The 21,451-nt window shown below is 41.9% G+C and overlaps 1 protein-coding gene and 1 pseudogene across 1 annotated transcript; both read left to right on the top strand.

Moving 5' to 3' along the window:
- The first annotated feature begins 10,745 nt into the window (after positions 1-10,745).
- Positions 10,746-11,937, top strand: LOC125285038 (annotated as a pseudogene).
- Positions 11,938-17,477: 5,540 nt separating this feature from the next.
- LOC125291160 (olfactory receptor 10G4-like) lies at positions 17,478-18,425 on the top strand. Its single transcript, XM_048237751.1, has one exon. The coding sequence runs from the start codon at positions 17,478-17,480 to the stop codon at positions 18,423-18,425; it is 948 nt and encodes a 315-aa protein (XP_048093708.1).
- The last annotated feature ends 3,026 nt before the right edge of the window (positions 18,426-21,451 follow it).

The raw sequence follows: 21,451 nt of genomic DNA, 5'->3' as shown, positions 1-21,451 counted from the left end.
TTTTATGTCAAAATCATCCTACCCTTATTAGACATTCTCTGCGGTAAACTAGGAAATGTCCATTGTTTTTCCAACCCACTTTAACTTCCAACAAAGTTACGTATGTGTGTGTGTGCGTGTGTGTGTTTCTGTCTGTGTGTGTACTGTATTGTGTGAGTGCATACGTGTGTGTGTGTGTGTGTTTGTGTGTGTATGTGTATGCGTGTGTCTGTGCCTATGGATGTGAGTGTGTGTGCATGCGTGCATGTGTGTGTATGTGTGCATGTGTACGTATTGATGTATGTATGTGTGCATGTGTGTGTATTGATGTATGTATGTGTGTTTGCGAGAAAGAGTGTGTGTGAGACAATATCCTCTTCCAGCAACCCTTGGCTCAACACCACCATCTACAGGCCAATGAGTGTACAGTCACTAAATGTACACATAACTTAATTTGTTTTAGACCCCCCCATGGATGAAATTCTATAAAACTTGGCATACCCCCAGAGAATGTCAGGTTAATCATACACATAACATTTGGTCATACCTGTCAACATTTAGCTTTCCAAAAACGGGAGATCAACGGGAGGTCAGTGTTTATACCGGATCTGTGTAACAGCTAGTTCTGGAGTAGGCCATTCAACTAGCCCGCTTGCTTACAACCTATGCTTACGACGAGACTCAGGCTGCGCAGTCGGCACCCGCTTCCTTATTTGGGTTTTGGGTTGCCAGGTTGGGTTTTAGCCTATGACAAAACGGTTGAAATTGAAACTAAGTGATCGTGTATGTGTAGGGTGTATTTCATACACAATCTGGCAACCTGAATGGATCAATGATTTTAAAGATGGCCATGCAAATTACGGCAGTCCCCGGGGACCAAACAAAATTTTTCGTAAAAGTCTAGTGGGGCTACATACCCACCAAATTTCATGTGCCCCGGTGTTTCAATTGCGCCTCGAAAATGTAGTCAGATTCTAGTTTCTGAGAAGACTGCAAAACGGACGCCGACTTGGCTTTGTTGCTGTTGAAATTATAAGTAGCCTACCCTTGGGTGAACTTCGTTTTGTAATATGGTTTGATAGTCTCTTGAACAATGTGTTTGCTCGACCGTTTTATTGTGAGCCCTGTATGTGTTTAGCTTGGTTTCTTGGGGGTTTAGCCAAAGTCCTTTTAGGCAAGTCACTCATCGGGCATCCTACTCAGCAGAAATGCGTGTGCACAAGGCTTCACGGCACCAATCTTGCTCCAGCGGCGAGTTCACAACACATGATTGGCAAGATGTCTTCACAACACACCATATGGTTGGTTCAATGTATTCACATCACACCACATGATTGGCTCAATGTATTCACATGTCAACGTTTTGCTGAGGGAGGGGTGGGGTTACAAACTAACCCCATGCATTTCTATGGAAGATTTTTTGAGTGCTGTGTCTCCTCATTAGAAAGTCTCTGGTTTAGCGTAGCAGTCATTTGCTACCGAAGCTGCAGGGGGAGCTATGTCGTGAAAAATGCGAGCCCAAATCCGGTGAAAACCCAGAAACAGCGAAGGAATAACCAGACCTGCATAGGACTTCTTTAAGTGAGCGAAACCGTTTTCCAGATCTTAGCGGTGTAAACAGTCCATTGTTGGGGTGTTATGGCCACCGAAGTTCCTTGTGATTTACCGTTATGATTTTTGGCACACCCTACTGGCTGTGAGTGGAAGGGGTGCTGTTACCTGCAGTTTTCAGTGTTTGCTCCCTAACCAGGTGATCCAATTAGCCAGGATCAGAGGCGGACAGAGTACAGCTTCATTACTTGAGTAAAAGTACAGATAACCTTTCCTAAATTTTACTCAAGTACAAGTAAAAGTACAACAGTCAGATGTCTACTTAAGTAAAAGTACTGAAGTACTTGTTTTTAAAAGAGTACAAGAGTAGCCTACATTTTTTTTTTTTTTTTCAAATATTGCATTAGTACTGCCACAGTGCTTACATTTATGTACAGAAACGTCCTACATGGAGTTATGAAAAAAATGAATGTTAATACCTTGGAGAATGTAAAATGAATTGAAAGTAAAATCAAGTCATTTTCATCTTTTTACCATGTTACCAGGGATGGGCAGTATTTCTAATACATGTATTTAAAATATGTATTTCAAATACAAAATACTATTTTGTTATTGAAACACGTGAAGCGAAAACTATAATTAACCTGTTCAGAAAATGTAATAGTCTGGTGAGGTGGGGCCACAGGTTGGCACATTCCCGGGATGGACCTGCTGCATCTTCATCCATTGTTTCGTCCATGGTTTTGTCTCTTATCTAAATCTGACCATGGAGTTGACTTTGGCGGAAAGCTGAGGTGATTCCTGATAGGCTGTCCCAATCAGTGGCGCCTGCACAATTCAATCACGTTTGAGAGGGAAACAACAAATTGAGGATTTCCGAGATTTTCTTTTTTTTAGAAGAAGTAACGGGTACTCACGGTTATGGATAGAAATTTAGTGGAGTAAAGAGTACAATATTTGCCTCTCAAATGTACTTGAGTAAAGTCATGAGTACTCCCCAAAAATGATACTTCAGTAAAGTACAGATCCCTCAAAATTGGTACAAAAAGTACTGTACTCAAGTAAATGTACTCCATTACTGTCCGTCTCTGGCCAGGATGCGGTGCACCTGGCCAGCCGCTTCAAAAGGCACATTCTGGACCTGGTCTGCAGAGCGTTTTGAGCATTTTCGTCGGCTTTCAAGCCTGCTTACTGCCCTTTTTAGGGAACACTCAAATAAATACCCTTTTGAGCCTAAACCTAGTTTTGTTTTCCAATTCATGTGACGGTTTTCCCTGGGGAACCGTAACATGGGGTGACTGGGGTCCTTTATGATCTCCCTGGTTCTGGTCTGGCACCGCTTGATGTAAATGGATTGCAGGTCAGATAGCTCAGTGCGGGTGATGCGCTCAGCTGAACGCGCCACTCTCTGGAGAGCTTGTCTGTCCTGCTTAGTGCTTGTCTGTCCTGCCTTAGCGCCAAATCAGGTGGAGATGTTTTCTGTCAGGATGATCTTGATGGTGCAAGCAGCACCCTCGGTGGTAGGTGGAAGTCTCTCAAACACCATAGGTGGAACAGACGCTGATGAGCCTTCTTAACCAGGGCGTTGATGTGAAAAGACCACGCCAGGTCATGTGCGATGTGAATGCCCAGGTATCGGAAGCTGTCCACTCTCTCCACTGGGGTCCCATTGATGAATGGGTGCTTGTAGTTCCTCGCTCGCTTTGTGCTTAAGTCCACAATTAGCTCCTTTGTCTTGCTGATGTTCAGGAAGAGGTTATTCTCCTGGCACCAGTTCTCCTAGATAGGCCTGTTTGTTCTTGTCAGAGAGCAGGCCTACCACGACAGTGTCGTCAGTAAACTTGGCGATTGAAGTGGAGTCTGGTGAGGCTACACAGTCGTGTGTGTACAGAGAGTACAACAGTGGGCTCAGAACACAGCCCTGGGGAGCTCCAGTGCTGAGTGTGATTGGGGGAAAGACATTTTCTCACCCTAACTGCTTGTGGTCTGTCTGAGAGGAAGTTGAAGATCCAGTGACATAGGGATGTGCTTAGTCCTAGGTCACTCAACTTGCAGAAGAGCTTGGGGGTAATTATGGTATTAAATGCTGAACTGTAGACCACAACCAGCATTTCAACATAATTCCCTTTCTTCTTTGTCCAGATGGCAAAGGGAAGTATGCACATTGTAGTGGGTCCATGGTGGCAGGAATAGAGGACGTAATGAAGTCTTTGACCAGTTGCTCAAAGTAGCAGTAAATATAAATTTTGTCATAGTTAGTTATTACGTACATTCGTCTGAAATTGAAGACATAGCTAGATGCTATACTAGAAGCTAGATGTACTTGTATTCAGTTGTGGAACATGGGACGTAAAATTCAAACGAACAATTTTGAGCAAACTTTCTTCCATCCTACAGTTTCTTCCACCGTTCAGGGGGCACAAGACTGTTTTTCTCAGCTAAACAATTTACTTGGTGCACACCATTTTAGTCTATGGCGTTTGACGCGGTTGGCACCCATCACCACCTATATGCCACATAGACAATTCAGGCCTTGACATAGAAATTGTGAAATAACAACATACTCAATGACTGCACTCACCATTTGAGTACCTATAGGGTCCACATCCCTATGGGCCAGGTGATATAAACATTGACAAACCAGAGACCATACAATGACTTCCTTATATCCCACATCATGTGTTAACATGTAAAAATAACAATACTATAAAATTCTTTACAATTTTGCACATCATCCATGTTAATGAATATCTTCCTCGCCAGACATTATTCCCCTCCTGCCATTACTCCCAAGTGCCATTAATTAGGACCTTTATTAAAATGCCATGCCTTTGGGAGCAAATAACATGCATTATACAGCATGTTTCATACACAGAGACAATTCAGTGAGCTTTACAAAAAAAGGAAAAAAGAAGAACAAAAGATTGACCATTTTGGTGCATCATGAATTATTATTGCTGGAAAATGTTATGAAATCCTACACTGCATGTTGTAACTCATTGTACAGATCACACAGCCTGTAATGCATTACCTTACTTTGTTACCCAATAAAGTAATTAAATACAGTAACATGTTACTTTGTAACTCAATACCTTCAACACTGTAGGTGTATGATGGGATCAAACCTCTCTAAATCAAAAATGTCAAGTTCATGTCAAGTTAACCATAAGTGTATTGCAGTCTTCAATGTAATAGTCTAACAGTGTTGAATTTTAAAAGCCATACTTCCTAAGAAACCTGAAGACATTAAGCTAGGCCTCCTACATCCTGACCCTAGTCACTGAAGTCATAAAGACTCCTTGATTTTTGACCCTTTCTGTTGATGAAGCAAATGCATTATGGATCCCTCCTTATCCACAGTATTGTGAACAGTGCCTTGCCTGCCTGCAAAACACCATAGGCCACATGTATCAGTTTAATGCATGCACTTATATAAGAGGTTTGACCCAGGGACTATTTTCACCAAGAGGCAGGAAGGTGAGAGGTTAAAAAGAGGGAAAGAGGAAAAACCCCAGACTTAAATCATTATTCTACCCATAAATAAATGTATATGACTTGTCGGGAAAATACACATATATACACAAACTATGCAGTATTGCAAAAGGAGAGAAGTGCCGCACACTCCCGAGTTACACATATAAGTCTTTAATGTGACAACGTTTCGGCCTGTCGGCCTTCCTCGGTCAATGCAGCCGACAGGCCAAACGCTTGTCACATTAAAGACTTATATGTGTAACTCGGGAGTGTGCGGCACTTCTCTCCTTTTGCAAGTGTTTTACTGGTTGCCAGCACCTCCTTTTCTGGTGTGCGTTTTGCACCTCCATTCATAAACTATGCAGTATTGGCAATTTCCTTACTGTTTTCTCGGGTTTTGCTTTGTTTTTCGCTGGCTTTGTCATGACGAATGTCTGAGAAACTCCATCGCTACCTTTTTCTAGCCGGTGCCTGGCGTGTATGTGTATTTGAATGCAGTAAAGCAATTCGTTACACTCGTTATACTTCCTGACACTGAGGCCATCGGCCCGCCGGCCCACAGTTGCAAGGGTGTTTTTTCCGCTCACAGGCGCTAGGGGGAAGCGAGACGGCCACCATTCAACCCGAAAAAAGTCATATAACCATTCCAATGACTCTTAATTTACCTTCATTAAACATAACTGTTTAATGAAGGTAAATTAAGTGAAAAAACTTGCATATTAAGCTAAAAAACCTGCATAGTGTGCCTTTAATGGCTTCTACAGTACACATTACCAAGTAGGTTAAATGGTCTGCACATCAATGAGGGATTCCCACTCACGTATTGTTAATTATGTATGGCCTGTTATTGCCGTTACTGAACTGTCATCAAGTAAAATACAGGCATCTGGAGATGATCAATTTGTCAATCTAGAAAACTATTAAATTTGGGACTCCAACTTCACAACAAGAACTGTAGCAATGACAAGGGAGATGTTTTAACTCTTTGTTAATGTGCACAGGCAGATTTAACTATTGCTCAGACTTAAAAAGATAATTGGCACATTGGCATGCATTGTTTTTGATAACTCTAACAAAAAGCCTACATACACAAATAAAAGGATCTATATCTTAGATGTTTAAAAGTACTTTGTATATAGTAAATGGCAGAAACATTATCTTGGAGACTGTTGTTTGTCATAGTTTTGAACATTTACATTCAGCAACAAGTTGCATAATGGGTACATTGTGGCTGCTGCCAGTTTGTTGTGAGGATATGGCATATCCTGTGGGAGTGAAATGACAACAGTGCTTGCTGTTGTTAGCCAAAGAGCACAGCTCACACAGACTGCTAAGGCTACCTGGGCCATTTAATTAACCCTCTGAAGACTGTGTCAAATTACAAAGGACTTTGACAGAGTGCGTACTCCTAAGATAATTAATCCATGTACCTTACCTGAGGTAAAGTTAATCACAGTGAACAACACAATAACAGAGGCCTAAGCAAACAGGCTTTGTTTGATTGAGTACGTCACACTATGCGTCACGTCCCAGTCTAGGGGTTCTATGGGACATGAGCAAATGATAGGAGACGGCCAAAAATAGAAGTATAATTCAAAAATATTTATTTACAAAAACACTAAGAAAATATGGACGAACGAAAAATAAGGCTGCCCAAACGAAAGGCCTCCAAAAGTAGGCCCAGGTAATCCCCAGCCTTTTCCTAGACTCTTACTCAGGGGATAGGCAGGAGCGACAGTGACGGCCAAAAACCAGAGCGCGTGGCTTGCGCAAGCGGTGTAGCGTGGTGTAGTAGCGGCCAACCCAAAATCCAAGAACGCCCTTCTTGTGACGTAGGAGGCCCCCTTTTTAAAGGGCGGAAACCCAATCACAGTGCATGGCAATTTAGGAGTAGTTTGCCCACCGGACCGTCTGGATCAGTCTCACGCATGTATAGGCAAAACTGTATCAGACCGGTGTAACGTTGGTAAATCTTCCATTGCACAGCATGATTTTTGTAGCACGTGCAAGAAATGACAGTCGAAAGATACAATTACAGTGCTGCTATCAATTTGCTTGGTATAACCGCATTTACAGTTTTCTACAAACTCCATCAAATCAATCAAATTGGCCTCCATCACTCAACCAACGCTAACGGTAACATTATTATACCTAGGTCCTTATTGATAGGGGACTGGCCCCGGGGACGAAACTAAATTGTTCCGTAAAAGTCTAGTGGGGCTACATACCCACCAAATTTCATCAAAAAAAACTTTGACAATCATTATATTATATGACCACTTCGCTAGCGGCGGTCATAATAAATATATCAGCACACTGTCTTCTATGCTCCCAAGGTGATTTAATAGGTACAACGTTTTAACCACTCAGGTCTTTGTCAGGTACATCAAAAGACTTTTGATGTACCTGACCCTCAACAGTAACTTAAACTTAAAATAGGGCAGCAACCAAAGTACTATCCAGATGCATAATATACTAGATAGAGTACCAGAACATCCAGTGTACTGTTGAAAGACTCAGGAGGCAAGAACAAAGGTAAGCAATTTTAGTGTTCATGACTGTAATACTGTACAGGTAACATCAAAGTCTTTATGGCGAGGAGGCACAGGCCCGGTCCTTGGTCCAGTCAAGCACTGAGATCATTGCAGATCCTGCCAGATTGAGACAGCAGAAGTGGAGCAACCTAGTGGTGGTTGGGGAGGAAGAAAGGGGACATGATGTTGGCCTCTGAAAGCACAGATATGTAAGCCAAGCAATTTTAAAGACCAATGTAGGCCAGCAATTAGACAGGAGTAATCAGGGTCGGAGTGGGAATAAAATTGCACCCAGTGAGTTTTTGTATGGACCAACCCTATTTCCCCCAATGTTGATACAGGGCAATATCAGGCTATTCATATGGCTAAGCTAAGCAATATTATGCTGGCAGCACAGTTTAGCTTTGCAGTATGTAGAATCCACTACACATTAGATTAGATTAGATTAGATTAAACTTTATTGTCATTGTGCAGAGTACAAGTACAAAGCCAAAGAAATGCAGTTTGCGTCTAACCAAAAGTGCAAAAAAGCAGAAAAGTGCAATATGATACACAAAGTATAGACAGGTGATGCATAGGCAGGACAAGAAATGTAATGCAGTGTAGACAGTAGTATGTAGTTGGTTTACAGAAGTTGGTTTAGAGTAATATTAATATAATAATATTATAGATATAGATATATATAATAATAGAGTAATAGATATAAATATGTGCAGTGTATTAGCAGATCCTTTATAAGGGCAGAATAAATATGGCTATGTGATATGAACAGTGTATGAACAACATGTACAGATGTTACAATATAATAGCAGTAGGAATAATATGGATATTTGCAGTGTATTAACAGAATATATTATTCTGAAAAACAGAATAAATATGGATATTCAGTATGAACCATATAGACAGATATGTACAGTATGTACAGCTATGTGCAGTGTGGTAACAGTAACATTGTAGTGCAGATACGGTAACATTATAAGAGTATTAAGAATAAGTGTATGTGCAGGATGGATAGTATGAAGAGCAGTAGTCCCTGTCAAGGTTGCCAAGTCGTGCACAACTCAACAGGCACAGGCAAGGAAGCATCGGACGGGGGGGGGCTTAGTTGATTGGTTGTCACCGGGATGCAGAGTTAGAGTTCAGTAGGGTGACAGCCGCAGGAAAGAAGCTTCCTCTGAACCTGCTGGTTCGGGTGCGGAGAGACCTGTAACGCCTCCCGGAGGGTAGTAGGGAGAACAGTCTGTGGCTGGGGTGAGAACAGTCTTTGATGATGCTGCACGCCTTACGCAACGCATCGCTTGCCCTGGATGGCCTCAATGGAGGGGACTGAGGAACCAGTGATGCGTTGGGCAGGTCATTAACGCTTGTTGCAGTGGAGTATTTTGACACCAGCACGATGGATGTGGTTTTAAAACACGCGGGGACAGCCGCCTGGGCTAGTGACAGATTAAATATGTCAGTCCAAACCTCAGTCAGCTGCACAGCACAGGTCCCGAGTACGCGTCCGGGGATACCGATGTCCAAAAGTTCCTGTCGGGTGTACGATATGTACGCTAAACTGTTTTTACTGAAAATACTTGAAATAAACAAGCATATTACCACTAATTTGCAAAATCCGGAGAGACACAGGGCGTCGCGATGCGTCCGCGCCGCCATCTTGGTCGTTATACATAATCTCTCTATTACAAGTTCAGATGACATAGCCTGGTCCTTACTGCCGGTGACTACGTTTCTCTTCGTCATACAGTCTGGAACAATGTAATAAAAATCTGTCTCCGTAATGGGCGGATGCTTATTTTGAGGTTTAAAAATCATTGGAGTTCCCTTCACCAATCAGCAACGTTTGGTAATGACGTATGCTGTGCGCCAGAGTTCAGGCTCTACGCTTCCAACTTCTGCTCTCAGTAGTAAACAGTCCGCTGGCTAGTATGTAGGCTACCCGACTGCCAGGGCAGTCTCCTCGTAGTGGATATATCTCTAACTTGCGCCAGCCATAGACCGAGAGTTGTATACCAAAAGCGTCACGTCACCGAGATTATATCAGCTCTTGTCACACGCCAGTTTTCCTCTTATCTCTTCTCGCCGCTTATCAGACGATTGTTGTTCTACGCAGCCCGGTGACTTCGTCGGAGCTACGGAGCTTACTTTGACCTCCACGGGCTGTTCAGACTACACTCTCGGATAAGTTGAATTGTACTGACGACCTACGTGTTATTTAACCTGGAGCTTGCTCAGATAAACTAACAGTTGTTCGGCATAAAACAACGCAGTCTCACCTTGAGCCACGCTCGGTGACTGGCTAACGTTACTATCCACAAGCACGGTAGCCTCGCCTGGAGCCCAGCTCGGCCACAGGCTAGCCTATGTCAAACACAAACACGCAGCGGTTTACCTTGAGCCCAGCTCGGTAACCGCTAGTCCCAGTCAAGCACAATCACAGCAGCCTTGCCTTGAGCTCCGCTCGGTAACCGGCTTGCTCACATCAAGACACACCGCCTCGCCTTGAGCCCCGCTCGGTAGGCTAGCTAGTAGCTAACAATCCATTCCTTAAGTAGGCCTATCCCGCATTGATTTTGTAAAGGTAATTTGAGACTAGGGGGGGAGAATAACGAGCAGCAAACGTTTATTTGAAAACATGATAAGTAGTGATGCATGTAGTACACTTGTGCGTTTAGGTTTAGTTATCACCATCTGATAAATCAAACTTTTCCCAAAGCCAGTTGGAGGGAGAGTTACACGACGTCCTTGCCATTTATAAAATTGAAAAGACAAGCCTCTTGTTCCTGCTTTAATTGCGTGATGCCCTCGAGAGTTGAGAAAACTTAACGGATAGCTTCTAGCATTTCTTCCTCCTTCGCCATTGTTGCTATGCTGTTGAACTACAAGCTTCGCTGGACTACAAGCAACTAGGCAGGCAAGTTTCGCGTCATCAGTCAACTGTTCGCTGAATGGCTCGGCTACACGCGAGCCATATAATGTAGGTTGGGCCAGACTACGTGCAAGGCTGAAATCAAATTTTGGCCGGAAGTACGTAGGATGGTAACAACCAGGCTACAGATGACACCTCATATGTCACAAATTCCAAAGTCCCTCAGTCACAGAAACTGCAATTAAAACATGCTACAGTGGGCCAGAAATAGATAATTTAGTTTAAATTATTGGTTATACAAATCACCTACGTTTGGAGTGAAGATGTCATAATCCAACATGTATTCCAAAGTACATGGTAGTTCTCTTTCTCTTTGGTCCTTCAGACATTTTTCTCTTCTATTTCAAAAGGGGCAATGATAGCATATTGCACAGATAATTGTCAAGCATCTACAGTACCCACCATTTTAAACTCAATGATTCAATAGTCAGAGTCTCTGAATTGAACTTCTTGGCTCCATCATTATGATTAGCCTACTTATGTTATCATATTGTTCTCATATATCTTTTGCACTTTATAATTTCAGACAGACAGCTGCACTCTCCCATGTACATCTTCATCTGGGATTTGTTGATATCATGTTTACTACTGCTGCGAGTATAACAATGATATCTGTGCTTCTTCTTGAAATGAAAACAATGTCCTACTACTCGTGCGCCACCACTTTGTACATCTATCATCTCGGGGACATCACAGGATGCCTTGCAATAACCTTGATGGCCGTGGATCGAATGCTCGCAATTAAGTGGCCACTTAGATACCACAACATCCTCACAAACAGGCGCAGTATCATACTTATAGTAGTAACCTGGCTAATAGCTATTGCAGCAATGGGTGCTGTGACTGGAGTGGCCGATGGGCTTCCATACTGCCAGCCCATAGTTAGATATGTGTTCTGTGACTATCCTGCAATGGTAAGAGTGTCTTGTGTGGAGCCAGAACCCTATTTTATTGTTGCTGTGATCCTAGGGTCGTGGCTGCTGGGTGGCTATTTTACCCTGATCTTTCTAACATATGTTGTTATTGTTATCACTGAATTAAAGGTACACTATGCAATTTTCAACTTACGAAGTCAATTTGATGGTAAACAAACAGTGAATCATTCACCTAGCATAGCTATACAGCACAGAGGTAGCGAGTTGCTACCGAGAAAACCAGGCATTCAACTTCAAGAATGGCGGCCTGACAAATCTCGCGAGAATCGTGAAACATTACACTGTCAGTAGATAGCTCTTTGGTTCCTGTTGTTAATCCTTCACCTCCACAACAAAAGCATTTTTATTGTGTACAGGGGGATAAGTCATGAGAAGTTTGCTATTTATAACAGCAGAGTAAAATATAAATATATCAAGAATCTAGAGGGAGCTCTACAATTGCCAAAGAGGGACGGAACCAGAGGGGTGGCTCCGGGTGGCACGGGCCACCCTTGAGTTTCGATTGGTCACCCCAGGTGCTACACCAAAATCCTAGTCTACGATTAGCCATTAACAGTCAAAGGCGGGACTTTTCTTGAAACACTTGCAGCGCGTGAGTTTGAAGTGTCAGACGTCAGAAATGTAAATAGCAAACACGCTTGCTGACATGGCTTATTGTTTTTTGCATATGAGTTTACAGTAGGCCTAATAGGCATTTATCTAATCACAAACAACCCAGTATTGCGTCTGTTGAATCACGTGATGTAGGCTAATTTTTCTACCTGCCTATTCTACCTACCATACATAATAGACATTTTTAACAAGGGTGGCCTAGTGGGCATGGCCGTAGCTACCATTGAGGACACCGAGGTCATGTCCTCGGTATTTTCTTCAAGTTTCGTTTAATTTATTAAGTAGGCTATGAATATCCGACGAGACAATTATCCTTGCATTAACGCATTCATCACGTGACACCGCCGTTGCAGATAGGCTACCTCTGACATGTCAAAACAAAAGTACTTCGGTTATCGTGGACTGTGCCAATAAACTGGACATTTAACAAACGCAAACGCGAGCTCACATAAACGTCAATATAAATCCATTATCCAAAATAAATTAACTTGACGGTTGGTTCATTTCTGTCAGAAGGCTTTCACCTGACCTATACAAAGGCTGCAACAAAGTTAATGTTTGGAAAGCCAGAAGAAGTTGAGCAGACAAAGAGAAGGAGGGAAGGTAAGAAAGATAATGGTCGAATACAGTACAGCTGTAATATGGCTATTGAGATGCTAACCTGTAATGAAAATTTTATGTTGAAATTCAGTGGAGATGCAGTTAGCTAACCTGCACTGAAACTGAAGGTCTATTAATGTTATATAGGATGGATAATTAATGGTGTGATGGATATTATCACATGGCCCAAACATACTGTAACATTTTCAAATTATGTACATTATTGAGATTTGTTGTTTTAAGCAATCCAACACAAGATACAGGAGAAAGAAATCAGGCAGTTGAGGATAAAGAAGAGAATATAGGGAAATGATGAAGGGCCCTCCCAAGTGAGTGAGAAGGTAGCCTATAAGCTCTGCAGCCTATGACCCTGCAAATTATAAATGCAACATTCCCTATGCTGATGGAGAAGCAGAGCATTCCTAATTATGACCGCCGCGCAGCGAAGCGGCGGTCATATAGGTTTAGTCAGATTTTTTTTCTTTTTCGCATGCCCAAATTTCCGTCAATGATTCCCGGGACACTGAAAGACCGGGGTACACGAAACTTGGTGGGCATGTAACCCCACATGGATAGCATGGAACCATCGTTTTTCGTTTTGATCTGTAGCCCCCCCGCTGGACTGGACCCCCGAAAGGAGGGTAGGGCAGACACAGTTTTCTGTGAATATCTCGAAAACCGTAGGGTTTAGGAGGACCATTTTTTTTGTATGTTGATCTCAAGGGGCCATGTCAACCCATTCCATAACCACTCATTTCATGTATAGCGCCACCTAGTTAAACACAAAAAAGTAAAAATGAGGTGTTGTAATTGAAGGTATCTGTGACCTAACATAGTCAAAACTGCACAAAATTGGAAGTGTAGGATCATTATGACACCCTCTGTATGCACGCCAAGTTTTGTGGAATTCCGTTCATGGGGGCCACACAATAAATTAATTTATGTTACTATACACCAACTGGCCTGTAGGTGGCCGGAGACAGTTTTCTGTGAATATCTCGAGAACCGTAGGGCCTAGGAGGTCCACCTTTTTATGTATGTTGGTCTTAAGGGGCATGTCAACCCATCCCATTACCACTTATTTCATGTATAGCGCCACCTAGTTAAAAATTAAAAAGCAAAAAAATTAGGTGTTTTCATCACAATATCTCTGGCTGACAAGGTCAAAACTGCACGAAATTAAAAGTGTAGGATCATTATGACACCCTCCGAATGCATGCCAAGTTTTGTGTACTTTCGTTCATGGGGGGCCTTACAATAAAATAATTTATGTGTACATTTAGTGGCGCACACCAACAAGGATTCCCGGGACACTGAAAGGCCGGGTACACAAAACTTGGTGGACATGTACCCCCACATGGATAGCATGGAACCGTCATTCTTCGTTTTGATCTGTAGCCCCCGCTGGACTGGACCCCGAAAGGAGGGTAGGGGCGACACAGTTCTCTGTGAATATCTTGAGAACTGTAGGGCCTAGGATGACCAATTTTTTTTCCGTATGTTTGCCTCCAGGGTCATGTTAACCCATTCCATGTGCACACATGTGCATAAACAGATACACACGCACACACATACATTTACAGTAATCATAATTATGACACATACTCACACAGTAGACATATATGCGCATGCATGCACATGCACAAACACACATACGCAGGCAAACACACAAGCACGCACATACACACACACACACCAACACACATAAACATAAATTTGTACACGCACACATGCACACAATTCAATAATTTTTCCCGTCATCTGCTCCCTGAATTTTTGGTCATTGATACCCGGGACACCGAACCACCGGGGTACATGAAATTTGGTGGGTATGTAGCCCCACTAGACTTTTACGGAAAAATTTCATTTCGTCCCCGGGGACCACCACCAATCCCCCCCCGTGCTGGGCCCCCTGAACCTAAAAAAAAAAAACAGTTTTTCCTAAATAACTACCTGAACCGTGGCACTGAGGATGAAGAATCTTTTATGGTATGTTGGTCTCAAGGGCCCACATCAACCTGGCTCATAATCACTCATTTGTGATTTGCACCCCCACCCCCCGGTAAAAAATTAAAATGCAATATTATTCTGCTTTAATCGCCCCTATCTTCAGTTAAGATGTTCAGAACTGCACCAAATTTTATGTGTATGATTGACCTGGCATTCTCTGGGGGTATGTTTCGTAGAATTTCATCCATGGTGGGGTCTAAAAAAATTAGGTTATGTGTACATTTAGTGACTGTACACTCATTGGCCTGTAAATGGCGGTGCACACATATACACATGCACACACACAGGCACCCACATACTATCGGTATTAGAACGGCCGATACATAATTACAAATTCAGTAGGATTAAAAGAAAGCCAAAATAAATATTCATCATCATCATCATGGCTGCATTTTCAGTATTGGCGAGAAGTAGTCGTTTGTCCACTAGATGGCACATCATTGCAGTGAGACGTAATTTTGTTGGAAGTTAAAAGTGGGTTGGAAAAAACAATGGACGCTTCCTACAAGGACTGTAATTTACCGGCGAACATCTAATAAGGATAGGGCGATGTTCACATGAAGTGTAATTCCCATTTCTTCTTGAAGCCAAATAAATCTGAGGATGTTTATCGGACATGCTTGGTTTTACTGCAGGTACGTTAATCTTGTAATATCAATAAGGACCTAGGTAATGTTACCGTTAGCATTGGTTGAGTGATGGAGGCATTTGATTGATTGCATTTGTAGAAAACTATAAATGCGGTTATACCAAGCAAATGTATAGCAGCACTGTTTGTATCTTTCGACTGTCATTTATTGCACGTGCTACAAAATCATTCTGTGCAATGGAAGATTTACCAACGTTACACCGGTCTGATACAGTTTTGCCTATACATGCGTGAGACTGAGGCGCCTGTTTATTTTGTTTTAAGTCGTGCAGGGTGTGAGAGGGAATCGATGTGCTTTGATTCCAGCTTGGAAGTTGTAGTCTGTGAAATTAAAAAAAACTTTGTACGTGTGTGTGAAGGATCAAACAATGACACCTTCATTTCATTATGGCTGCTTTAGCAAAACACCTTAAGCTACTGTGTAGTGGGTCCCATTTAGAAGTGGCTACTTCATTTGGCGCTTTCCTTGACTCATGGAGCTGCGTGAATGTCATTACAACTTTTCGCCGCGATATGACAGTTTAAGTCCGCTTGATACTGTAAGGCGTAAGCCATTGGTTTCCAAAGGAGATTTTATTTGTGTAAGCCAGCATAGCCTATTGACAATTTATGTTGTAAATAGGCCTACCTTATAATCCTACCTGTAGCTTAGGGAAGCTAACAGCTTTCTATTAGGATCTAGTTTGTTAGTTACCGTTTTGTCATAACTCCCTGATGCATTTTGCATTTAGAATAGCCAGCGTGTATATCTCAATCGGAAAATTAAACAATATCGGGTGCCTATAGACTAGGCTGGGTGAACCCAGCCTGATCTGCCCGCTATTTATTTTTGATTTCTTAAAAGATTGAGCTTGGTCTGATGAAAGCCAGACTAGCCATGGACCTCAGTTAAACAATGCAAGGGAACATGAATCAGCCTATATTTGCCCGCGAACAATAACGGACAAAAGCTCTTCAACTTTGGCCCGTTAAAATGTGTATGAACAGTCTAGCGGCGCATTTCATCAAGGCCCATTTGGACATGTCAGTTATTTGCACCACTGGTTAGATGTAAAACAGCATTTCGTTTCAGACTAGGCTACTGTTACTTAATTTGTGCATTAACAATAACGTTTCAGACTACTGTTACTTAATTTGTGCATTGACAATAAAGTATTACATGAACTAAAGATGACACAAATCTTATGTAGAAGAAGAAACATTCACAAAAAATCCATCCATCCAAAAATGACCTTTGTTTTTGATAGCTGTTGAACGGCATGGAACTGACAGAGATGTTTTTGTTTATAAATACATAAAAATAAATAAATAAATAACATTTTGCTATTACCTTTTGCTTTTCCCAAATACAATGTAGCCTACAGGTGTAAGTGACCTTTCATCAATCCAGTTGCAATGGATGAACTGTGATGAACTGCCCTACTTGTGATTGTTTAGAGATTTTAAAGGTTTTATAACAATGCTACATCTTCTTTGGCTATTCTACAATCAATTCACCTTTTCAGCACCAGTAGGCTACTTTCTGTGCAGCCGCTTTTACACTCAGGCATGCCAAACAAGCATACACAAAAGTTTCAAGAGTGGGGGATGGAGTAAAATATGGAGACAAATTGAAGTGTGCTTTATTTTCGCGGAACGCATGTACAGGACTGAGCGGCGGTCATATTTTGTACCGCTATGCGGTACATCTAGTTACAGATGGAGCAGGGTCCAGTCTAAATATCCAAAGCCAATTAGGTGCATCTAAAAAAGTGGAAATTGTGGAAAAGTGTATTGGTTCAAGTTATAAACAAACCCAAAATTTCTGGCGATGTCGCTGACCTCGGTATTTTAAAAATCCTGGCTACGGCCTTGCTAGTGGGGCACTGATAAATTCAAGGGTGGCATGAGTCAAAACATTCAGATAAACAGAAACAGGTTCAAGATGTTAAATTCTGACACTTCAAATTCTCGCACTGCAAGTGCATCAAGAAAGGTCCTGCCTTGGACTGTTAATGGCCAATCGTAGACTAGGATTTTGGGGTGGCCAATCGAATATCAAGGGTGGCCCGTGCCACCCGGAGCCACCCCTCTGGCCCCACCCCTGGTTATGTTTGTTTCCTTAACAATATCTAGGTCCAATTCCCAATGGTCAATCCTGTGAGGCCGGAGATATAAAAAGTTGCCAAAGAGTCTTTTCTGCAGACACTTAACAGGGCTATGACATGGGAACCAATTACACAGGTGTGCGGGTGTCTGAGTTTATCATAACAGGATTTGATCATCTTTCACATCAGAAACTACTTGGCTCCTTAATCCTTATTGCTTGTGTCCTAATACTGTTTTTTTGCAGCACAAATTTCAGTATAATAGTTACAGACAGGCGTTTGCACTCACCAATGTATATATTAATTTGCAATTTAGCCATTGTGGACATCATGTTTAGCACCAGCTCGTGTATAACAATGATAGCTGTGCTTCTTGCAGAAATGAAAAGCATTTCCTTCTATTCATGTTTCACTGGTATGTACTTCTACTATCTTGGGGATTTTACTTCTACTCTGACATTAACATGGATGGCTGTGGATCGAATGCTTGCAATTAGCTTGCCACTGAGGTACAACAGTATCTTCACAAACAGACGGTGTATCATGAGCATTGTGGCTACCTGGATAATAGCAATGATAGCACTGAGTACAACTGCAGAAGCTGCACATAGCATTCCATACTGCCAGCCCATAATGAAATATGTGTTTTGTGACTATGCTGCAATGATAAGAGCTGGATGTGTGAACCCTGGGCCTTATTTTTCAATCCCAAGTCTCGTGGGCTGGTGGCTGTGGCTTCTGGGCGGACATTTTACTCTAATCTTCTTGACATATGTTGTTATTGTCTGGACTGTTCTAAGACTCTCAGACAAGGGAAGCAAGAAGATGTTTAGTACTTGTATTTCACATATCATTGTGGTTTCTGTTTACTACTCACCTAAACTGGTATCTGTGCTGCTCACTAGAGTTGGTGTGACACTCAACCTGACTGAGAGGAATGCTCTGCTTATCGTGGCCTCAACGCTGCCACCTCTCATCAACCCTATAATTTACTGTCTAACAACAAAAGAATTGAGAAAACATCTGATAAACCTCTTCACTAAAAACCGTGTTGAAATCAAGTGACTAAGTGAAAGCATATTATTGTATTTTTATACAGACATTACATTTATTCTCTCATGATGTTTTCAGTTATGTGATACTGTTCTTAAAATTCAGTTAACTAGGATGAGTCTATAGATGTCTTTTTTCCCCAAACAAAATCACAAAATAATGTAATATCTCTACTGATTATACTGAAAGAGATGCAAAGTCCTACTTCAATCGACTACATTGATCAAGAAAGTCTATTCTGTGTACTGTGTCTGTGTGCTATTCTGTATTAGTGAGCTGATGTTGTTTCTATGTGGGAACATGTATCACAGCCTATTTTCCTTGCCACTGTTGCCATATGGTGTGCTTGTAGGGAATTAAGGGTTAAGGCTTCCAGTTTTCTGGTCGTTGTGTTCCTTAAACGAATGTATATACATTCATATAATCACAACAAATACTAATAACATACTAAGGACATGACCGCTGTATTTCTGAAGTTTTTCTGATAATGCTTGGTATATATGTTGCTGATCGAATCATAAACTGCCACAGCAACGAAGAGGAATGACTGAAGAACTTGCAGGAAATTGTTGGTATTTGTGGGGGCCCACAACAAGGGCTTGCAGTTTGTAGGGTTATGTAAGCATTTTTTAGCAAAACCTATATATGACCCTCATTGGTCCTGAAAAGTATGTTTGAATATGTTTGTTCAATAATGTCTAGTCAGTACACCAAGGAAGGCCTATAGATAGAAATTGTGATAATAAAATATGTAGATTTTGGTAGTTTGGGCTTTTCATGTAGCCTTGGCAACTAGCCATCTAGTATAGGCCTGAATAATAACCTGCCATAGGCAATGCTAAAGTCATTGTTACAGTGCAGTGTGCAAGACTATCATTATGTTTTACTCTTATGAAACAAGGGTACACTTTTGTGTAGTCTGATGTGAAATGAGTCTTAAAGGTTCCTTTTTGAAGGGAACTGACTACCTGTTCCTACATGCACTGAACTGATTAATTTAGTTTGGATGCTCATTTACCCAGGTGTGACTGCTTCCTGTATTGTATGGATAGGAGTTTACAGTACAACAGCAGAGTGCCAGTTCAGCTGCGCTGGGGATACCTCTGCCTGTTTTCCAAACCGCTAATGAGGCAGAGAGAAGGCAAAGGTCTCTAGCGGCCGTTCACTTTCAGTCATTACGCGTGTTATTCTTAATATGTTAGAAAAACCCTATATAACTAGATGTACCGCAGAGCGGTACAAAATATGACCGCCGCGCGAGTGTGTGTGTGTGTGTGCTTGTGTGTGTGCATGCGTACATATGTCTACTGTGTGAGTATGTGTCATACGTATGATTACTGTGAATGTATCTGTGTGCATGTGTATCTGTTTATGCACATGTGTGCATATGGAATGGGTTAACATGACCCCTGGAGGCAACACACACAAAAAATGGTCATCCTAGGCCCTACGGTTCTCAAGATATTCACAGAAAACTCTGTTGGTGTACAGTCACTAAATGTACACATAAATTAATCTATTGTATGGCCCCCCATGAACGGAATTCCACGAAACTTGGCATGCATTAAGAGGGTGTTATAATGATCCTACACTTTCAATTTCGTGCAGTTTTGACCTAGGCCCTACGGTTCTCGAGATATTCACAGAAAACTGTGTTCGGCCACCTACAGGCCAGTTGGTGTACAGTAACATAGATTAATTTATTGTATGGCCCCCCATGAACGGAATTCCACGAAACTTGGCATGCATTAAGAGGGTGTTATAATGATCCTACACTTCCAATTTCGTGCAGTTTTGACCATGTTAGGTCACAGATACCTGTGATTACAACACCTCATTTTTACTTTTTATTTTCAACTAGGTGGCGCTATACATGAAATGAGTGATTATGGAATGGGTTGACATGGCCCCTTAAGATCAACATACAAAAAAAGGTGGTCCTCCTAAACCCTACGGTTCTCGAGATATTCACAGGAAACTGTGTCTGCCCTACCCTCCTTTCAGGGGGTCCAGTCCAGCGGGGGGGCTACAGATCAAAACGAAAAACGATGGTTCCATGCTATCCATGTGGGGCTACATGCCCACCAAGTTTCGTGTCACGGTCTTTCAGTGTCGCGGGAATCTTTGACGGAAAATTGGCCATGCGAAAAAGAAAAAAAAGAAAAAAAAATCTTCGCTGCGCGGCGGTCATAATAAATGTTATTCTCATAATTTCCTCTTGACATAAATCATAGTCTATGGGCTGCACTCAGTGAAAGCAAGACCATGTGGTTGTATTTGTTCATTGAAGAGATCAAATTATTCCGAGTAGCTACATAAAATGGCAGTCTGAAGTTGACACAGAGGCGGCCCGCTAGCGAATTTTAAGAAATAAAACATGTGGCAATGTCATAGTACCGTATTTTCCGGACTATAAATTGCTTCGGAGTATAAGTCGCATCAGTCAAAAAATGTGTCATGAAGAGGAAAAAAACATATATAAGTCACACCGGACTATAAGTTAATTAGAAATTTATTTCACAAAATCCAAGACCAAGAACAGATAGACTATGCAACTGGACATAGAGGCCAAAAATATTGAGAACTCTACCGGGAATGTTAATGAAGACGAAGGAGTGAATGTTGGCAAACTGAGGCGAGCCGGGCGATAACGAAGGCTGCCACGAGGGGCCGATGCTAATTGTAAAGCAATTTACAAAAGATTCACTGAACGAAAATGCTGTTGTTGTACATGAAAATGTAGCTAAAATTGTGGAGAATTCAATGCAATCAAGCATTTTGGGCGATATATAGGCACACGCTGTCGTTTTAACGGTTAGGACAATGCAGAAGAGAAAGTTATCATTCTCAAAATAACCTATGGCTGTGAGTTTTGTTTTCAAATGTTGTCATGCATGTCTGGATAACGGGTGAGGAATGTTTAGGAGACAGAATATCGTAAATCCTCAAATTATAGCTGGGGTCTTTTCTTTAACTAGGCTGCGCAAAGCACAGCACCTTTATGTTGGCGGGGAATAAGGGACACCAAAACCAACAAA

Source organism: Alosa alosa, chromosome 2 (assembly GCF_017589495.1).
Source record: "Alosa alosa isolate M-15738 ecotype Scorff River chromosome 2, AALO_Geno_1.1, whole genome shotgun sequence".
Classification (NCBI taxonomy): domain Eukaryota; kingdom Metazoa; phylum Chordata; class Actinopteri; order Clupeiformes; family Clupeidae; genus Alosa; species Alosa alosa.
Note: the sequence above shows the minus strand (reverse complement) of the source record. Positions and strands in the feature narration are given on the sequence as shown.